This window comes from Chamaea fasciata, unplaced genomic scaffold (genome assembly GCF_029207755.1).
Source record: "Chamaea fasciata isolate MVZ Bird 193981 ecotype frontalis unplaced genomic scaffold, bChaFas1.0.hap1 SCAF_11, whole genome shotgun sequence".
Classification (NCBI taxonomy): domain Eukaryota; kingdom Metazoa; phylum Chordata; class Aves; order Passeriformes; family Sylviidae; genus Chamaea; species Chamaea fasciata.
Window position 1 is genome coordinate 13,989,538 of NW_027094096.1, and position 21,013 is coordinate 14,010,550.

The 21,013-nt window shown below is 37.9% G+C and overlaps 1 protein-coding gene across 1 annotated transcript; it reads left to right on the plus strand.

Moving 5' to 3' along the window:
• Positions 1-311: 311 nt before the first annotated feature.
• On the plus strand, positions 312-17,428 carry AGTR1 (angiotensin II receptor type 1). The gene is made up of 3 exons (XM_066193830.1): positions 312-397; positions 1,317-1,434; positions 15,690-17,428. Exon 3 carries the CDS (start codon positions 15,743-15,745, stop codon positions 16,820-16,822), a length of 1,080 nt encoding a protein of 359 aa, XP_066049927.1. The 5' UTR covers positions 312-397; positions 1,317-1,434; positions 15,690-15,742; the 3' UTR covers positions 16,823-17,428.
• The last annotated feature ends 3,585 nt before the right edge of the window (positions 17,429-21,013 follow it).

Below are 21,013 nucleotides of genomic sequence, written 5' to 3' on the forward strand. Positions count from 1 at the left end.
TTTTACCACGTGTTCCTCACAAAAATTAATCAGGAAATTTTCAGTATTCTTGGATGGCAGTTCACATTTTTGGACAGTTAGTTCTTAAGGTGACGATAGTGTTTTTAAGAAGTCAGCCCCTGCATTTTAGGATCAGGTTTGAGAAGGTAAAATGGCAGAATGTAACAAAGAAACAGTTTTAGAAATCTCATGGAATGCTGAAAACAATAAAAAATGTGGATCACTTTTGAAGAGAGAGAGGGAAAAATTACATCATTCTTTTCACTATTGTAGGGTTGGTTTCCACAACACCAACAGGAATAAATGGGTTGCTATTGCTGAGCGTTGAACCTCACCTACTTACATGGAATTAACTTTGCATCGAAGTTAAATCTTTTGCATAAATCTTAAGGACAAGGTGAGTTCAAATGCATTGGAGAGTTTGAGTAGGTGGCAACCTAACATATGCTTTGAGTTTCAAGATGCATAGAGCTCATTCATGAAGCTGAAACCCTGCAGTCTGAAGAACAGAAAGGCTCCAGGAGAACTATTTCAGTCCAACTGGGGATGTAAGAAAGTTACTAATCACAGTATCATTTTCTGTCTCTTCTTTCTGATCCCAAACACCCTTGCAGTGAAGAGCAAGCCAGTAATCTTTGGCTAATGACAGTATTTCTTTCCATCAACAAATTTATCTCTTAAGATCACTTTCACAAATAGATAGTCATTCTGTGTTCTCATTCCATGTTCTGTACCATTTTCTAAAATGTGTGCTTTACCAACAAAAGAAAACAAAAAAAACCCTAAAATTGCCAGATGTACCCTAGAAAAATCTTTGTCACTTTGGAACATTTTGGAGAATTTAACACATTTGACAAACAAAGGGAGTTATGATACTCATACTTAAGATTTTTTTACCTCAGCTGTAACAAAGGAAGAGAGGTTATCTTGACTGTAAGTCCTAACAGCTGTGATTGTTTGAGACAAAACTCATATGAAATAAAATTGCTGGTCTAATAATTTTTGGTCTTATCTTCAGACAAATGATGGATTATACTAAAATTACTCTGAGCTTTCAAGTGAATTGCAACAAAGGATAGGAAAATATCGTGTTCCAAATGACATGCTGTTAGTTTTCTCTGCTGCACCACCATGTGAAAGAACTACAGATTTTGGCCTTTGGTCAGGCGTCTTTTACAATTTTTATTCCATTTGTGTTTTGTTTGATAGCAAAACTGTCCAGGTATTCGCTATATAACAAGGCTAGCTAGAATGCTTGGTTACTATTTGTGGTGTTTATCTCCTTTTATTGTAGCTGAGCAGCATTTCTCTTGTAGGCACAGAAAATGGGTAATAACTGAAGACAGCCTCACAGCAGGAGACTGAGATCAGATTGGCAATGCAGCAGTGAGTGGCATGATTGAAGACAAGAAAAAAAGCAGGCTACAGCAAAAGGTAACTGGCAATATCTAAAGAAACTAGTACTGAATTTGGGCAAGGTCAATATTTAGACAGTATTTCACTGCTTGAGGTGAAGGCTATAATTAGGGTTGCAGCCAGAACAAAGAATGATTTAACTCAACTCCTAATTTCAGCTAATTCACCTATTCCTTTCTTTACTTCTAGGTCATTCAACTTCGTGAGTTACTGATAGACCCTTGGCTAGTTAAAATCTATTAATCAGTACATGAAGTATAGGAACAGAAATAGAAAGTAAAATTCAGTGGATTCTTGAATCCACTCAGTTTTCAGAAAACAGAGAGGAGACACTAAAGAGGAGTGCTGTGCCTCAGCATTTCTAGCTGAGAGGGACGCATGCAAATAAGTAGAACATTCCAGAAAACCACTGAACAGCTGTACTTTCATGATGGGGGGCTTACGCAAGGAGAAAAATGCACAAGTTGACTTTAAAAAATGTTCTGTTGGCAGCTTGCCTCCATTTAACTCTGCTTTAACATCGGCACAGCCTGGCCAGAGCCTTTCCTCAAAGCAGACAGCACATGGTGTACAAAGATGGAGCCTGAGCTTGTTTATTGAGAAACCATTCATGCCCTTCCCAGTCTACACTTATTGGATTTATATTGCCTTTTCATATTTACTTTATAAACTCCAATTGGTTTTCATCTTTTCTCCTTTCTCCACTCATTCTTGTTGCCCAAGCCTAAATGTTTATACAGTTTTACTTCCTTCCCCTGCCAAGGGGTAAGTCTACTACCACTGGAGTTGCTCAGGTTTGGTTTTGTCCGTCGTCAGGCTCTCTGCTTGGTGTACAACAGTCAGAAATGGAAGGCATGGGGCAAGAATCAACATGCGTTGTCAAACTGGGACTCTAGTTGTGCTGTCTTTATTGTTTTCCTCTTGGTTTTCTAATTTGCAGCTTGCCATGATTAGACAATTATAGTTTTTCTCAAATCAGGTAAAAATATTTCTTTTTCACATGGTCTTCCTAAAAAGCACTTCAAAGAAAAAAGGTTCAAAATCATTTTACCTTCAAGTACATTTTATGATGCTACCCCATGCTCCTAAACATACCATCAAAAAAAAAAAAAAAAAAAAAAAAAAAAAAAAAAAAAAAAAAAAAAGCTATGTCAGTAAAGGACAGCCACACACCCAAGGAATTGCATGGTAATTTTCCTAGCACTAAAGTGAAGCTCATTTAGCATCTCTGGGAAGGCACAGCACTGTCCCTTCTGGGCTTGTATGCACTTTTGTTTGCTTGAGAACCGAGACTGCACCTGCTTGAGGATGCACTGATTCACAGTATCCTGGATTAGCTCACTCCAGCTGTAACAGCTGCCTTTGTTTTGCTACCTCTGGCTGGTCCTCTGTACCCACAAGGAACATCTCAGGACAGCAAAGAGAGTTCACCAATTAATTTTATTTTCAAAATAGAGCAATAAATTTTACTTTGGGGGAAAAAACAGGAAACAAGCTGTACAAATTTGGCAGAACATCTATTTTGGGATCATTCTATTAAGTGTGCCGCCTTCCAGACAAAGCACTAAGGATCATAGTAACTTGTTTTTCCATGGGTGATAATGCCTTTCACACTGACATGGATTAAGGTGTCTGTGTTTGACCTTTCCTTCTCTTTGATTAACCCCTTAGAAACTCACTAGTTCAATTGACTCATATATTCTCAAATTTTCTTCTAGTCCTCATAATGATCTGCCCTTAACAGGAGTTTTGTACTACTGAAAGCACAATTGGGCCTCTGTGCTTTCAGTGTTATACCTACCAACAGTTACAATGATACTAACTTCTCTTGGGCTTAGCTACATTACCATTTTAAAAGATTTTTTTTTCTCTGAATAAACTCTTGTACTTTGCCAGTTACTCATACTGTTTTCTTTCCTTTCTGCCTTTGGTTCCCCTTTTCTGACCCTAATGAGCGATTCATTAAGAAGCCTCCATGCTGATCTTTTGCTTTTAATCTTATAACTTTTCCCTCCAGGCTGTTCCTAACATTCTCATTTAGGGAAGAAAAGTCTTTTCTGAGGGGTATTGCCATGGTGTGATATTTTCCCACTGTAAGGATGTCTGAATTAATTATATAATAAGAAAAGTAATCAAGTGTCTCAGTCAGACACAGTGAACCAAATCCTATTACAGGTTGCTGAATTAGAAGACAAAGCTTCCTCTGAGCTAAGGTGTTGAAATCTATCATCCATTTCCTTGCCCAGAAATCCACAATACATTGCCTTTGCTTCTTCAGTAAGACAAACACTATTTTTCAGCACTAAGTCAAAAGAAAAAAGGTGTTCAATGCAAGGTTTGCTTTCCTCAGAGCTGTAGCACTGACTGGTGGGAAGTTACATGGAAATCACTAGCCATGACACTGGAAATGTAGTGATAAAGCTTTCAGATTAGCTGGTTTAGTTACCATGGCAGACACTTTATGATACTGGTTTGTCTGTGTTCATGTGCTGCATCTGCACACGTTTGTATTCCAGTTCATGTCTTCATTACTCAAAGAAAAAGATTCTGTTATTGACTGTAGCCACATTAGTGGACTGTAACAGGAACAGGATTCATTACAGGGCTTTAGAGAAGGAAATTGTTTTTATGTAACAACATGCAGCATTAGCTACTTTCAGTCAACTCCGCTAATTTCCGTTAGATTAGAAAGTGGAACACCTCTGTATGAAGGAGGTCTCTCCATTCCTGAAGTGAAAGCAGAGAATTTTCAGTGTTTCTTTTCTCTCCTGCTTTCCAATTAGCCATTATTGCAGATGAAGGTAATTACTCTACACAATGCATTTCTAAAGTTATTCGTTAGTTTAGCCTTCTATACTTGAGAGGAAAGCAGGGGGGTTGGGATGTAAAAATAAAAAGCCCATCCTGCAGAAGGGACTGCATATTGAGCCTGTAAAGCTGATAGGTACATCATGGCCCAAGCCTGGTGATTTAGTTCAGTGGCAGGAGAATGGTTTTTTGAGGATTTACATACCAGGCAAAGCTTCAACACGCATCAGAATATTGCCATGCATGTCAAAATGTTACTGATCTGCTTTACAACTTGAAGCAAATCTATGTAAGCTCTCTGGTGGCATCTGTCTTACTGTTTTACAGGAAGGTTCAGAAAGGCAGTTCTTTGTACCAGAAAATTAGAAGTTATTTTTGAGAGTTTGTTGCTGATTGCATTAGTATCTCACCTTTAACTAAGGAAAGTTGTTCAGGAGTGTAAATAAACTGCATGCATAATGTTTATCTTTGCCTCTGTGTCTTCTGGCTCAGCAGAAGAGTTATATGACTCTGGGAGAGGGGCAAATGACACTTTGGTCTCTGAACAAAATAAACTGCTGGAAAAAAACAAGGAAGCCTCTATCTAGACTTGCTGGAAATTCCACAAAGTGCTATCACCTCCCAACTTTGTCTACAAATTTATTAGCTGTGTCCCCTACCCTTCTTCCTAGAAACATCCTTGCCTAGAGGGAGCAACAGAAACCTAATTAAAACATTATATTTGGTACATTTATACTAGTAGCACCACTGATTGAGTTGTGTCTTTCACAGTAAAGCTGTAACACAGAAAAAGAGCAAAGATTGAGTCAAATTTTTTTCTCCCACAAGTAGGGGGTTTGGTTCTTGAGGAAATAGTTGAAGTTTTGGGCTTTCTATTTCATTTTCTGTTGTAATCTCTGCCAGCAACAGAAAAGGTTCTGCCAGTGATCGCACATTTCTGTGGGCATGTCGCTCATGAAATAGCCATTTTATGAAATAATCATTTTTAATTTAGATCCACGAAGTACCTTTTTCTGCTAAATTATTAACGGCCACTAATAGTTTCAGCTTACATAAATCTCACCTGTTTGTATCTAGAGGCTTGTAAGCAAGCTCTGTCTTGAAATTATAACAGTTTATGGAAGTAGCCTTTTTCCCCCAAAAAAGGCCACTTTCCATGTGATAGCTCCCTTTTACTGGACAAGTGCAACCACTGACTAAGATCTGGACAATGAAACTTAAAAACACTTTCTGTGTTGGATGCATTCCAGTTAACATTTCTTCCAGCAAGAATAGGAGTGATCAGAGACCAGTGATACTCAAAACAGCACATAAAATGTATTGTAACCCCTAATTAAGCTCTACTTGCTTGAAACCACAGTAATATAATAACATTTCTCTTACAAGTTGAGCAGGAAGAACAGTTGTTACTGTTATTTTTTGCATATTGAAGAAGGAACACTCAATCTTTGGTGAAGAGGACCGTGTAACTTAGGACAGATTCATAGGTGTATGGAACACCCAGTAAGCAAATTGTGATTTATATATGATCTGTTACTGCCTTAGCCCTCTTGTTAGAGTTTAGAAATGAGCCAAAACACAGATTTCTGGTTTGTCACAGCAGGAAAAGGGAGGTTTAAACCTCTTTACAGCTCAGCCATCCTCACTCTAACCATTCACTGATTCTGGCTGCAGCAAGCACCTACTGTAGGTTTCCCTTGCAGCCTCTGACTGCTGGTTTTTCCTGCTGAACTCTGACTGCAGGTATCAGTTTGCAGACTGTGACTGCAGGCTTTTACCCAGCTAGACTGTGGCTGCAAATTCCAACAACAGGCTCTGACTGCACACCCAGACTGACCTCACAGCAGTGCTTTTTATTTCAGTATGTTTTTTTTCCTTTTTGCCTTCCATAGCATTTTTAATATAAGACTGAAATATAAATCTGCATCAAGGCCAAAATTAACATAAATTCCCTTACTTGGATTGGAGGTGTTCACAATAGAATCTTATTGTGCATTACATATGGAAACAATGGAGAAATTTCAGGTGTGGGGTTAGAAGCTGCATTTGTGTCCATGCTGCCTGCATCCATGGCAGGATGTGCCATGCAATGTAATTAATTAAATGCCATGCAATGTAATTAAAACCAAATCAAATAAGCAAAAAAACCCTAAAAAACAAACATCTTATTATTTCAGGGAACTAAGCTATCAGAAAAGAAACTTAAAATTCATCAAATTATTTCACTTGTACTTAACAAACCTGAATTTGATTTCTGTCTTTTATTAAAAACAATCACATGGGGCACACTATATTTTATATAGGCAATTCCAACTGCAATAAAGGAAATGTGTTAATTCATTCGTTTACTATCACTCAGAGAAAGTAACCATGCAGCATGTAACCTTTCCTAGCTCAAACTAGTCTCATTTTTATTACTTCTGGGATTGAAGACTTAATTCTGGTTAATTGTTGATTCTTTCAGGTACTTCCAAATACCCTGAAGATACTTCATAACCCAGCATCAATTTGAAGTTATAAACTTGCAGTGAATGTGAATTCATACTAAAATATTATATTGTGCTGCTATTCAAAAAACTTTTCATGTCAGTGCTGAAAACCCTAGAAATTCTAGTCCTACATTGTTCTGAAATACCTGTATTTTGTCTTTCATTTACTTTCATCTAATGTGCAGTAAATTACATTGTTAGCAGGATGAGGAGATGACATGATCCTGAGAAGCAGACACTAGGTTAGCCTGCTGATTCTTGATTATTTTTATCTCCCAGAAGGGCGCCAGTCTTTCTTTTTGATAAAGCTAATGGCCAGAGCAGAAGTACAAAAACCCATGCTGGATTGATGTTTGTTAATGCACTCATTTCAAAGTCTTAACATGCCTAAGTGTCTTCAGCCTCTTCTACAGAAAGAGACAATTCTTTACCTTATGTTATAAACAAGAGCAGTGACCACTTCCTGCCATAACAACTAATTTTCATATTTAAAAACTAATTTGGCTATAGGTTTAATAACCTATATAAGGAAAAGATGATATTAATTTCTGTCAAGGCAGACCAACCAGGGTGACAGGACGCCATGAGAATCCCCTTTCAAACATCGTCTTTTCTGAAGCTTAGCATTGTGATGTTCAGTTTCAGAAGTACTGAAATAGAACTGTTAATCTAGAAATATATTTTACCTTGTTTATTTAATAATCTTTTAAGTTACTGCTCTGGGGATAATTTTATATTCATATCCTTAAGGTTATATGATACCTAGGACATATTAAACACCAGAGAGTTTGCAACACATTTGTGCAGCCTTGGTCAAAGAAAGAAAACAGAGGTTGTTCTGATGGTTAAATAGGAAAAAAAGAGACCAGAAAATTAGGTAGAAAAGTCTAAAATATCTGGCATACACTGTAAAGCCAGAGCCAGCAGTGTCTAAAACCACCACCTCACTGATCTTCCACAAGAGATTAAACACACTGCATGTTGACAGCGATTAATCTTTCAGTGTTTTGGAGTCCAATTCTACGTGGATTGAACCCAAGAATGTTTTCCTTACTCTTAACAGCAGAGAAAACAAGATTACGTGTGCATAAGGGGAAATAAATGTTTACTTTGAAACTTAAATCTAGAGAATCCTAAAAATGAAACCTATAAACTAAAAGAATTAGACTTACTCTCAACTGATAAACTTTTGGCTAGCTCTAATGAGTGCCCTGTTGATCTGTCAGTCAACAAATTTTGTACAAAAATCCTCATAATCTTTGCTATGATAGTATTCACTAAACCACTAAGTTCTGGTGAGGTTGAGAAACTCTAGTGAAGTTGAGCAATCCTTTCTTGGCATTAATTTCTACAATTAAAATTTTATAGAAGTATGTACATCAGGGCATTTTTTTCCCCAGATTCGGGGGGGGGGGGGGGGGGGGGTGGAAGAAAAAGAAAAAGAAAAAAAAAAAAAAACAACAACAAATAAAAAACAATGAGTACACGAGTTGGGGCTTGATAGTTAACTTTGTCCAAAGAGCTAAGTAGTAGGAAGAGATATTTCCAGTGTTTCTGGACTCTGTAGGCACAGTGAGAGTATATGCAAACAACAGTCCAAACTTTCCCTGCTACTGCAGCTGCTTCCATTATAACGGTGACATCATTACACTGTAGACTGCTAAAAAGAGCAGAAAAACTGTCCCATCTTATGTAGTAGAATGTTAGCATATAATGTCCAAAAAATTTACTTGAAAGATTGTATTCATCACTCCACCACCCCATAAATTAGTGTTTAGAAATGACCTTTCACTTGAGCCAATTTTTGCCACATCAATTTCTAACACAAAGTGTAAGTGTGCACGTAATAGATTAGGTTTCTTTATTCTTCATTTTAAATCTAGTCAACTACTTGCTGGCTTTCCATCTCTATATATCACTTCTATTCTCTCTCTTAATGCTCCTATTTTTAGCAGCTTAGAGATATAAACATTGTATGCTTGTACCCAAACATCCCTTAAGTGCACAGGGATACACTGACACTGTATAACCCATTGGACATAAATACAGGACAAGATACTGATAAGTCCAACTCATTTGGCACAGAACAATATAGTTTACGGCATTTTTTTGGTTCTAGTTTGCTCATCTACTATTTTCAATAAAATAAATTGTGACACCAACAACCCTTCTGCTCCATCTCAAAAGCTGTTTGCCCTTACCAGCTTTAAGGAACTATTCAGGTAAACACGTAATTTGAAACAGAATAACAGAGGTAATGACAAATCCAAGTATATTGGTAAAGGGGCGGTGGTGGTGTAAAAAGTGTTAAATATGCTTCTATTTTCAAATTACTAAATTGCTTAAAATTCATAAGATATACACACCATTTGGATACCACTGTGCAGGCTTGTGTTACCTTTCAATTTCTAAAAGTCCCTTGAGTTGCTTTAACAAAAAAAAGAGTAGTTCTGAAGTGTCATTTTCAACAGTAAAAATAGCTTCCTTCAAAATTGGCTGAAATTTGGAAAAGAGCTGTATGATTAACAACATGCCTAGTTAGATCTAAAATAATCTTAGCTGAATGGGGAGGTGTCACTGTTTTTCCATCTGCATTGCTAAAGTGAAGTTTCTTTAAAATATTCTTCTTAATTTGAGTCACAGAGAGTTTAAGCTGCATATGTCTTTGAAAAAATAAAATCACAATCTTATTCAAAGTCTTAAAAGTGCAAGAATTGGACTGAAGGTTAGCAAAACTAGGAATGTGCCAGAATACAGGAAATCAGATAGAAGCTGGTAGGTGCTAAAATAAAGTGAAAATAGTTACTTCTGGTGCACTAAATTTAAATAAGTACAGGTACAATGATATATATTTTGCCTTATGTTTTCATCTTAAATAATCTTGAACAAAGGGGATATTTTGAAGTGATAGCATAAAACAGCAATTCTCTAATTTTAAAATGGGAAATGCAGACCTCTAGTGGCCAAAATCTATATTATATGAGCTAAACTTCAAAGCAATTTGAATGTCACTATGCTTAACTGTGTCACTTTCTTTTGCATTTTGCCCCCCATAATCATTCAAAATCACACACACCCCCAATTCCACTCTTCAGACATTCCACAAGCATTGATTTTTCCCAGAGGAAAAAGCCCCTTCATCTGTCCTTTTTCACATGAATTTTGTGACTGAAAATGAGTAGTTGAAAGATACTTGGGAAGTGAAGAGAAAATTAATGAGAGTAGTCCATGAGAACAAACAGAAGATAGATGTTAATTCTTCTCAGAATAAGCTATAAAGCCATCCTGCAGAAGGACAGACTCTTTTGAAGTGTGGCAGAGAAAAGAAATACAGAGAAGTTCTTACAGAGAAGGTCAGAGTACATAAACAGTTCACATTTGCAAAGTAACAGGAACTGTTCTGCTAGCACAAAAAAAAAAGTAATAACCAATTTAGTTTTTGATTGCTGTAGAGAACCAGATTCTGAAAGGATCACGGGCAGTTTATTTTCCAGCTATATCGAGCCAGCACAAGTGAAGCAGACCAGCTTGAGCTCTTGCAAGGGGAAGGCACAAAGAATCTACGTATAGGTTAGAGCATTAAAAAGATACATACTTTTAAGTAAATAAAGCAAACCACAAAATTAACACCAATTTCAACAGACTAGCAGTTGCCTCAGTTGTTAAAAGAAAATGTAAAGGCCTGTACAAGGTCGTTCAAGTTCTGTTTGTTCTGATATCAGACCATCTCCTGATCCAAAATTGCAGAGCCACAGCCAGCTTGACAGCTGCTAACACAAGTCTGCTGAGGTTTGCTTTGTGTTCTTGGTGTTCATGAGCTGATGTACAGACAGTGTCTGGTGCTGTTCTACCTATCTCAGTTCCTTTTCAGTATTATTTTGATTTATTGTCATTTACCACAGTCAGATGCTGACATCTGTGGAAGATACCAGCAATGATGACAAGAGCACACTGTAATGGCACCACAGTTTGAATTATGTACCCTTGCTTGTATTTCTCTTTTCCTTCACAGTTCATCTTATCAACTCTGGATTAAAGATATTTAGGAAAGCCATCAGTGGGAAATACAGACTGTTAGAACTAGATGAAGAAATAAGAGCTAGGACAAGGTAAATCTATAATTTCACAATGGTACTGCTCAGGAACTCCAGGAAAGCAGAGAAGGTGCTGAAGTGTGCGTGTGAAGTAGAAGTCGATCTATTCACTGAGACCATAGAAAGGGTTACTCAGTTGGATAGAAAAAGATCCCAAAAGCCTTTGCAATAAAGCATGTGTAAGTGTCATTACTTTCTCAGAAGTTAGAATAAATTAGGAAAGGGGGCGAATAAACTCTTAAGGGAAAATTTGTGCCACCAGAAAGAAATAAATATGACTAATATACTGAACATATTGTTCCAAAAAAATTCATTCTCTTTTCTCCCTCTGCAAAAATTTTACATAAAAATACAATGCAGTATCCTCTTAAACATGGAACTATCTTCTCATTTATAAGAAAAGCAAATAACCCACCCACTCACTGTCAGAAGAAGGAAAGTGCACATTACCTAGTGATAAGGTGGCTGAGCTGTGGCAGGATTCGTCAGCCTGAGTTTATTTAGTCTTTGTCAAAGCAAATATTAAGTACATTTTTGTTCAAAATCTGATTTGTGACACCTGCTTACCTATTTTTAGCTGATGAAGTTCTCACAGAAAGCCACAGCCACTGCTATCTTTCAGTAGGCAAAGTGCTGTTTACCTTGCAGGAGCCCAGCATTCCTTGTTTCCACAGGCAGTTTTATTAGGATGCGTGTTCACCCAACAGAAGCAATGAATGGAGTGGTAAATAATAGTTGGTTGAGCAGCCTGAAGCATTTCATTATCAGTGACTTATTGTAATCATTGTAATTAAAAAAGATAAAAGGTCAAACAGGACAGTATCTCAGAACAAAGGCTTGCTTTTCACCAAATAGTTTCTTTGAGATTGATGTCATCACACCATTCACAGTCACAATTCAATCCTGTTAGAAAAAGCTTCTTGTGTATCAGCCTTAAAATAATCCAATTATCATTATGTTAACACAGATCATTTCAGATACTTTACATGGAATTATCAATGTGCACAGCTTCAACAGATGCATTTAACTGGCCAGTGGTTTTACCTGCTTTGTTGAATTCTGGCAGCATAAAGCTGTATCAGCCATCTATTTCTGTAGTATTTTAAAAGAATCTGCATTTCCCCCTATGTAGAAGTATCTGCTTTGCCTGTGTACAGCCATGATCCTGGGGCAAGCACATGAACTGTGGCAAGTGAGAAAAACAGGAAAAATTGAAGGTAGTATGGGAAAGGAATCACTGCCTGTAAAGAATTCACATTTTTGTGGTGGCCCTCTCTCACTACTCAGCACAGCGGTGCGACCATGCCTTCCAAAATAAATGACCTTCTCCAATTTTAAAGCTTTTCCTAATGCTCTGAAGTTACAGTTGTGCTCAAGGAAGCAGATCCACCTGAGGTTAGCACTGAAACTTTAGAATTTTCAGGAAATTTAAAAATTTTGTTTGGGATTTGAAGTGCTTTCCTTAGTATGCTTCATATGCACAGCTCCTATGAGCTTCATTCTCACAGCAACATTTAGACTGTTTTCAGATACCCAGATGGCAATCCATATGTGTTTACCCAAAAGCAACCACATTAGGTATTTCTGCTTCCTTGTCATTTACTGAAAATATTGATGGATTTGTTTATTGATTGTAATTCCTTAGTATAATTTCAAGATGATAGCATATCAGACACATCATTTGCACAATTCCACTGACTTCAGTGTTACATCAAAGCCTTTTAACTCCAGAAGGATTACAGTCTTACAGAGGTAGATTGAATTATAATACTATTTCTTGACAAAATTCCTGATCCTTCATGGAAATTGTTCTGCCTTTTTTTTTTTTTTTTTTATTTCCCAGACACTCCAGAATATTCTCAGGGAATTCAATACCTCAGAGTCCCAGACAGATATTCCCAACTGAATTATTTTTTGTTTATTTTAACACATTTCTGAAAATGTAATAGAATTACTGTTACTCTTTCTTGAAAGAGCATATGCTTTTAATTAGCTTCGGCTAAAGCTACTACTGACATGGCACAGTACAGGTCACTATGTGGGTAGAAAAGGGAGATTGGAAGCAAAACAACAAAACACACTACACTGAAGGGATGTGTGAGGAGACCATGGGAAAATTGCCTTTGGCCATTGCTCAGAATCAACCCCACCGAAAGGGAATATTCACTCTCAGCTGCATTTGCCTTAGACACGGAATCTGTCACTCAGTACACACAGAGCCAAATTGTACCGGGGGCTGGTTAATCCTGTCACTGAGAAAGGTCTTGCCAAGCCTTAACCAGGCCTGATGCACATTATTGCCAGTCAAACTTGCACAGGTGATCTCCTGAGCAGAAACTTCTCTACTGAGTCTTACTGCAAAGTTCTGGGCTGTAATTTTAGTGGGTACATAAGGGAACAAAGACTATAAGTAACCATGCAGCACCAGCCTGTAGCTTGGACAGGCTAATGTTGCCAGACCTTGATGTTGCAGAACATATCAGTTACTGTCAAAATTACTTTCATAACCAAGGGATGAGATAAAAGGATTTATCTTGAAATCTTTTTATTGTGGTTTCCCTGTCCCAGGATTAGGCTGACCTTACACACAGCCAAACACCTTGTATTTGAGATTTGGCACAGTTTGTAAGCCAGGTTTTGCTCAGGATGTACTAGAGTGCCACACGTGATCAGAATGGTGAACCTTTCTTTGTGTTAGCTCTATTTGCTTGACTTTTTAATTTCTTAAACCTGGCAAGAAAAGCTGATGTCATTTTGAGACATCTATACGAACTGAAGCAACAAGACATGCACAGAAAGAAGAGACTGGGAAGTGTTGCATGGCACATCTTGACAAAGTGTCTATTAGTTGTATTTAGATTAGTTGCATCATTGCAGCTAGATTAGAGTATCTAGTTGACTAGGTACTCTAAACTTGATAGAATTATCAAGAACCCAAATCTTGACTTTACCCTGCTAGCTTGTAGAAATGAATCAGGTTATTAATGCAAACATATGCTATAACATAAGCTAAGAAAGAGGAATAACAAGTCTTCAAAATGCTAAGAGCCAAAGGGTGACCTTGCTCACATGATGCTGCCTTCAAAGCGTATTCTGGGTTCAGTTCCTGGCTCCTTCTGACTTCCTGTGTGGGCTTTGCTGAGACAAACCTGTGCCTCCCTTCCGTATTAAAGCACAACCATTTGTAAAAAGATTTGTCTTCCAACAAGAGCAAGTCAAACACTAAACTCAGTGGCATTTTGCACTTAAAAGGAACATCCGTGCTGAACCACTCAAATAATGAGCAGCTACACCTGTAACAACATAGCTGGTGTGACTGTAATGAAGGGCATCCCTGCTTTCTGAAGGCATCTGTACTGCCCAGGGTCTTAGGGTGGGTCTTACATTTATAAAGGGTTTCTTTGCTGTTTGAGGTTTGCTTTGTTTTGTTTTTGAAGCCAAAGTATTTCAGTTAATCTTTGTTTTAAGTAGCATGAGTTTGGTTTGGCTTATAGCTGTCAGGATCCTGCAAACAGCAATAAACACTACTCTGCAATAATAACTGTCATTTTTTATTATTTTTTAAAACATCCATTATTTTTAAGGGAAGACTATCTGTTTTGAGACTCTAGAAAGCAGGGAATATCATTTATACTGTATTACCTGCTTTCTAAAGTAATCAGTCATTGACAAGGAAATTATTTTTTGTAGAACACACAGGCCCTAGCAAACCAAACAGGGAGAGGAGATTTCATTCCCTTGCTGAACATTTAATATGATCCAGAAATACAACTTCAGTTCTTGCATACATAAATTTTGTCAGCAACCAAAAAAGTAATATGTTCCTCCTTGCTCCCTTCTTAAACTCTTTGTACAGTTACTAATGTGCAGCAGTTCAGGACTTGTCTGGATTTTCACAGATTCTTATTCCCTCACTAGTAGTTAAATACTATAGTTCCAAGCCAGATGGGGAGCTAAGTGACCCCTGAATATTTAAGGTATTTTTGGTACAACAGAATACTAGGTTGTAAGTTTTCATCTTTATCTGTGATGTAAAAATTTTCTCAAAGAATTAACTTTAGCATATGGAAAAAACATCCTAGTGATTAATCTCAGAAATACAAATGAGTCACTTATTTTCTTAATTCATTGCAATTTGTATTTACATGCTTAATTAGTATTCAGAGTGCTTAAGTTTAGTTTCTGAGGTATCTGAATAACTTATCTCATTAAATATGTCATCTATTTTTGGAAAGAAAATAATCTAAAGACTCTGCTGAATTTATAGTTATCTGCTATTTTCAGTCTCTCTTATTATTTTTGACATATATTCTCTAACCAGTATTATTTTAAATTAGAACTTTGTTAATTGAAAGAGGTTTTTTAGATTTCATTTATGTTAAAAAAATCTAAAAATGTTCAGTCAATTCCTAACATTCTTACCTCTGTTTTACTCTGCAAAGTCTGTATTAAAATAGGAATTGGTTGATAAAACATTTGAATATGGCTTATTTTAAAATTCTAAGACATTGACACATTGTGTTAGACTTGACAAAAAACTTGACAATTAGTTGAGAATTGACAGAACAAGAGGATACAGTCTCAGGCTGCGTCAAGGGGAATAGAGGTTGGATATTAGGAAGAAGTTTTTCATGGAAAGAGTGATAAAATACTGGAATAGTCTGCCCGGGGAGGTGGTGGAGTCACCATGCCTGGACATGTTTAAAAAAGACTGGATGTGGCACTCGGTGCCATGGTTTAGTTAAGGTGTTAGGGCATGGGTTGGACTTGATGATCTTGAAGGTCTCTTCCAACCTACACATTCTGTGATTCTGTGATTCTGTAAGTGTTAAAAATTAATCCCTATCACAAATACTGTTTTCTTCCTCTTTTCCCCTCCTAGGTGTGAGCTTCATATTTTCGCCCTGAAACTAGGTTACAGCTGAAGAGTTCAAGATGATTCCAAATTACTCAACAGAAGAAACTGTTAAAAGAATCCACGTGGACTGTCCTGTTTCAGGAAGGCACAGCTACATCTACATCATGGTTCCAACCGTTTACAGCATCATCTTTGTCATAGGCATCTTTGGGAACAGCCTGGTCGTTATCGTCATTTACTGCTACATGAAATTAAAAACAGTAGCCAGCATCTTTCTCCTCAACCTGGCACTGGCTGACTTGTGTTTTTTGATAACTCTGCCCCTCTGGGCAGCCTACACGGCCATGGAGTACCAGTGGCCTTTTGGCAACTGCTTGTGCAAGTTGGCCTCGGCGGGGATAAGCTTCAACCTGTACGCCAGCGTGTTCCTGCTGACGTGCCTGAGCATCGACCGCTACCTGGCCATCGTGCACCCGGTGCAGTCACGCGTGCGCCGCACCATGTTCGTGGCCCGCGTCACCTGCATCGCCATCTGGGTGCTGGCTGGGGTGGCCAGCCTGCCCGTCATCATCCACCGCAACATCTTCTTCGCTGAGAACCTCAACATGACCGTCTGCGGGTTTCGCTACGAAAGCAACAACACCACGCTCCGGGTCGGTTTGGGTTTGTCCAAAAACTTGCTGGGCTTTTTAATTCCTTTTCTGATCATATTAACAAGCTACACCTTAATTTGGAAGACTCTGAAGAAGGCATATCAAATTCAAAAAAATAAGACTAGAAATGATGATATTTTTAAGATGATTGTGGCAATTGTGTTTTTCTTTTTCTTTTCCTGGATTCCTCATCAAGTGTTCACTTTTCTGGATGTGTTGATTCAATTGCATGTAATAACAGATTGCAAGATCACCGATATCGTGGATACAGCTATGCCCTTCACCATTTGTATCGCTTACTTCAACAACTGTCTGAACCCTTTTTTTTATGTTTTTTTTGGAAAAAACTTTAAAAAATACTTCCTTCAGCTAATAAAATACATCCCACCGAACGTCAGCACGCATCCAAGCCTAACAACCAAAATGAGCTCCCTCTCCTATCGGCCACCAGAAAATATCCATTTGCACACTAAAAAGACTGCCGGGCCCTTCGATACCGACTGAGGCATTTCGCAAAGTTCATCTTTGGAACAGCAGCACAAAGCAGCAAGAACAACAAGATTCATCTGCGGTCCTGAACATCACAGCTCATTGCAGCAACACTGGATCACCTCAGAGAAATCATACTGTGGAGAGCAGCGGTCTTTCATCTTACATCGTAAAGAGGACTGCTTCATTCTCATTTTGGTTTTCTTTACTGAAAGCAGCGTAAGTTTTGGACAGGCGTGTCAGAGATCTTGCCAGCATCCCACTGTTTGCTCGGAGCTACGAAAAAGAGGGAAACCTCCTAACTTAAGTTCACAGGTGTTTCAAAAGGGAAAGCTTGTATAAATAACATGAAATACAAAGAACCTGATTTGCCTATATGTGAGCTATTCTGTTGGGGGAGTGGAGCTTTGTTTCTTGTTTTGTTGTTTGTTTTTTTTTTTAATTACATAAATGTTCCTATAATCATATTTATAATGTATTTTCAAATATATGCTATATATAGAGGCCAGATTTTAAACTCAAATGGAAATCTAAGGTCCTTGAAATTGGTCTTATTCTGATTTATGCTACTATTTTTTTTAATGGCAATTTTTTTCATAATAATATATGCAATAAAATGCAGATTTATTTATTAAATCTAGAATATATATTTTTAGGTTTATATTCCTACTCATACATTTCAAACATTGCTTCAGAAATGTACGTTTATATCCCAGTGGGTATTTTTATAGTAGTTAAAAAAAATATATATATATATATATATATATGGGCACACAGAAATGGGGTTCACTCAGCCTTTCCTCATGATAAGCCACCCTGACTTTGAAGAACTTTACATACAGAGTGAGTTGACTCCGTACTCTTTATGACTTTCCATACTCTTTATGACTCAAAGTAAAATTCTGTATTTGAAAACATGAGTTCTGGAAAAGAGGTGATCAGAAAACTTCAAACTGTTTTTCAGTTATTACCAGGGCACTCAGTGAGAGAAGTTGCCAACTAATCAAATCCACTTAGTCTTTCAAATTCCTGCACATTTAGTAAACTTATATACTGATAAGCAAAAATGTGGCAATGTTTTTGTATCAGTTTAACTGATAATACTTCTAGTCCCATCACAAAACTTCCGACATCAAACTTTTCTCTTGGCTTTTATGGAATTTCTGTCCATTTATATAAAATTATGCCAAGGGTATTTGTTCCCTGTGGAACATTTTTTATTTATATGGAACAAATTCACATTTATACTAGCATAAGTCAGAACTAAAGTCTGGCTCAAACTCTCAATACAAATCAAGAGGAAAGGTGATGAGTATTGTTGGAAGTTTCCACCAATGATATCCTCATACGTGTCCTTTTTACCTCAAATGATGAGCTACAGATAATACTTATGCTTGATTCACATCCATTTATTGTCCTCAAAGATAAATGAGTTCATAAGTACTTTTTGACATTACAAGACTTAAGAAAAAATCCAAAACTTTACATATATCATGTAGAAAATTACATGCCCCTTGAGAATTTGCAGTATTTATAATCTTCAGAATCGTACTTCTAGTGTGGCTTTGTCTCAAGTAGTGAGTGGATGGATTGTCCATATTTTATGATGATCAAAATCAAAACACCACAAAACAGTTATTTCTGTAGTTTAATACTTTGTAAGGAAAAAATGGGACAACAACCAGGTCTAGAAATCTTCCTACTCTTTCATTCACTTATACTAAGGAAAGTTTTTTTCAGTTTTGCCTTTGCTCTTCCAGCTGCAAAAATGGGAACAATGTGTCTACTCATGTACATCACAAGGTACTGTGACAAGTCACAACTTCTAAAGCTGTATGTTAAAAAAAAGCTCCTGCATTAAAACATTAAGATAATTTAATTGTAAGCTAGTATCTCGGCATTTGAAGCCTGAATGTCATTTAACTATGTCATTTAAAGATGTATTTAAATTGTCATACAGAATACTTTCTATTTAGCTTACATCCTTACATGTGAGACACCCTTTTGCTTAAATTGAACATGGCAATAACCCCCTGCAATACCACCCAGAACAGGAGCAGTGCCCCAGCACTCTCTAAGCTGACAATGGACTGGCAGAGATTGCTGTTTATCTGTATACTTTGTTCACAGACATGCACATGCACATGCTTCCTCAGGAGCTTCCCCTGGCAGAAGCATCTCTGTCCAGCCATAATTCTGCGTGCTGTGCTTGCCACCTGCTGGATGCAGCCACAAATTTGCTTTATATCTCAAAAGTTGTTACAGGAAGAAACAGCAACACTTCCCTCCCACCTGTAGGATCTGAAGATCCTCACCTATGGCAAAACTCCTGAATGAATAAACCACAAACTTGTCCATCTGGGAGGTCACCAACTTCCTTGACAGGGTCTAAGCAAGCATTTCCCCATCACCTGCTCATCCCTTTGGTCACTGAAATCCGGTGTCCCAGTGCCCTATTGTGGTCCAATCCCTAGTGACCACAATAGGGAACTCATTTGGAAAACATTGATTGCATTACTACAAGAGCCATCTCAAAGAAAAGACATAAAAATTAAAGCTGTTGGTTACTGATCTTGATCATTTCATGCCAGATCCTGCAGTTTTAAGAGGCTGTGTTCCTAAGCTACTGGTGCCACCTGTATCAGCCTGTGCTATGTGAAAAAGCAGGAGCATGCACATTTAGCTGTGTTACTGGAGGAAAGGTAGGAAGGGATTGCACCTGGTGTGCTCTGAGGGCAGCGCTGACCTTGAATCGATAGGCAAAGAGAGTGGAGGTGAAAGCTTTCCTAAATAATGCAGGGACATTTTTGTTCTCCTAAGGAGTAAGAAAGCAATCATCACTCGCCAAATATGCTAGCTCCTTAAAAGAAAAAAAAAAGAAAAACAAAACAGCAAATCAGCAGGTACTGAAAAGAATCCAGAGATAAAACTCTCCAGCAACTCTAACTGGGGAACAGGAGAAAGGAAACTTTTTGGAGCACAGAGTTACTGTGTACAGCCAGATGCTGCAATTTCACAACACCCCACACTGACGGCGAAGGGAAGAGCCCACAGCACGGACACCCACACCACTTCCTTCATGTATCTGCAAGCAAGGCAGGGGCTGAGATACACATTATTGCTGAGCCTGTTACTCCCCTGCCCACCTGCGGGCTGGAGACCTGTGCATGGGGCAGGCAGAGCACAGGTGAGGCAGAGGGGACAGTCTGGCCTTTGCTGGGGACTCTTGGCTGTGTGGACCCTGCTGAGGGGCAGGTAGGAGATGGCCAGAATATTCTTTGGTGCCAACAGTGCCAACAAAGGAGGCAGTAAGATTTGGCTCTCTAGGACTTTGCCATCTTTGGGGAACTTTGCGTTGAGCCCTCTTAATATCAAAACAAAACTGGCGGTAGATGTTTAAGAACAAACTCCCACTACCTTAAAGAACACAAAGTTAATATGCGATATTATGCTATTATTTTTGAGAGGAGTGTCCACAGTGCTTTTCATTCCTGTGATGACCAAAGTAAAATACTACAAACTTTCATCTGTCGTTGTACTCTTCTGTTGTGAGGAACCCAAGTCAGTACTACTGGGAACAGCATATAACCCCAAATGCAGGCATTACAACCCCTGTTCCACCACAATTTTATCTATTTGAATGAACACCTTTGCTTCTGCTGAATAATTACTGAATTACATATTTGACATGTACATGGATAATACTTATTTCTATTTATTGTGCAAGAGTACTTCATATGACTCATGTTTTGTGCTCTACTCCCTACTTGCTTGCCCTTTGTACGCCCATCCTAAATCATACTGTATAATCTACAACTGGTTAGCCCAAATTCCAACAAACCATTGCAGATACAGGGGAGATTAATCTGGCTTCTTGGCCTAACAAATTCCTCGTGTTTACATTGTTAATCAAGAGGTTGCAGAGTAAGCACAAGACCTAAAGGCCTTTACTTTACCAGCATTACTATTTAGGTAATAGTTTCCATTGTCTACTTGAAACTGTGACAGCAGCAGAGAATACAGTAAGTTTTCTAGGTTTGGCTTAGTTTTGCTTTAATAGCTTCAGCAAAGGTTTATTTTGATAAATCTGACCTCCATTTTAAGTATACTGAAGTGTAGGTATTTCCATGGAAATATTTGCTTCTGAAAGGAGAAACACATCCTTGGGAGAGGGTGGTTGAAGGCCTAAAACAGGGACTTGCTGAA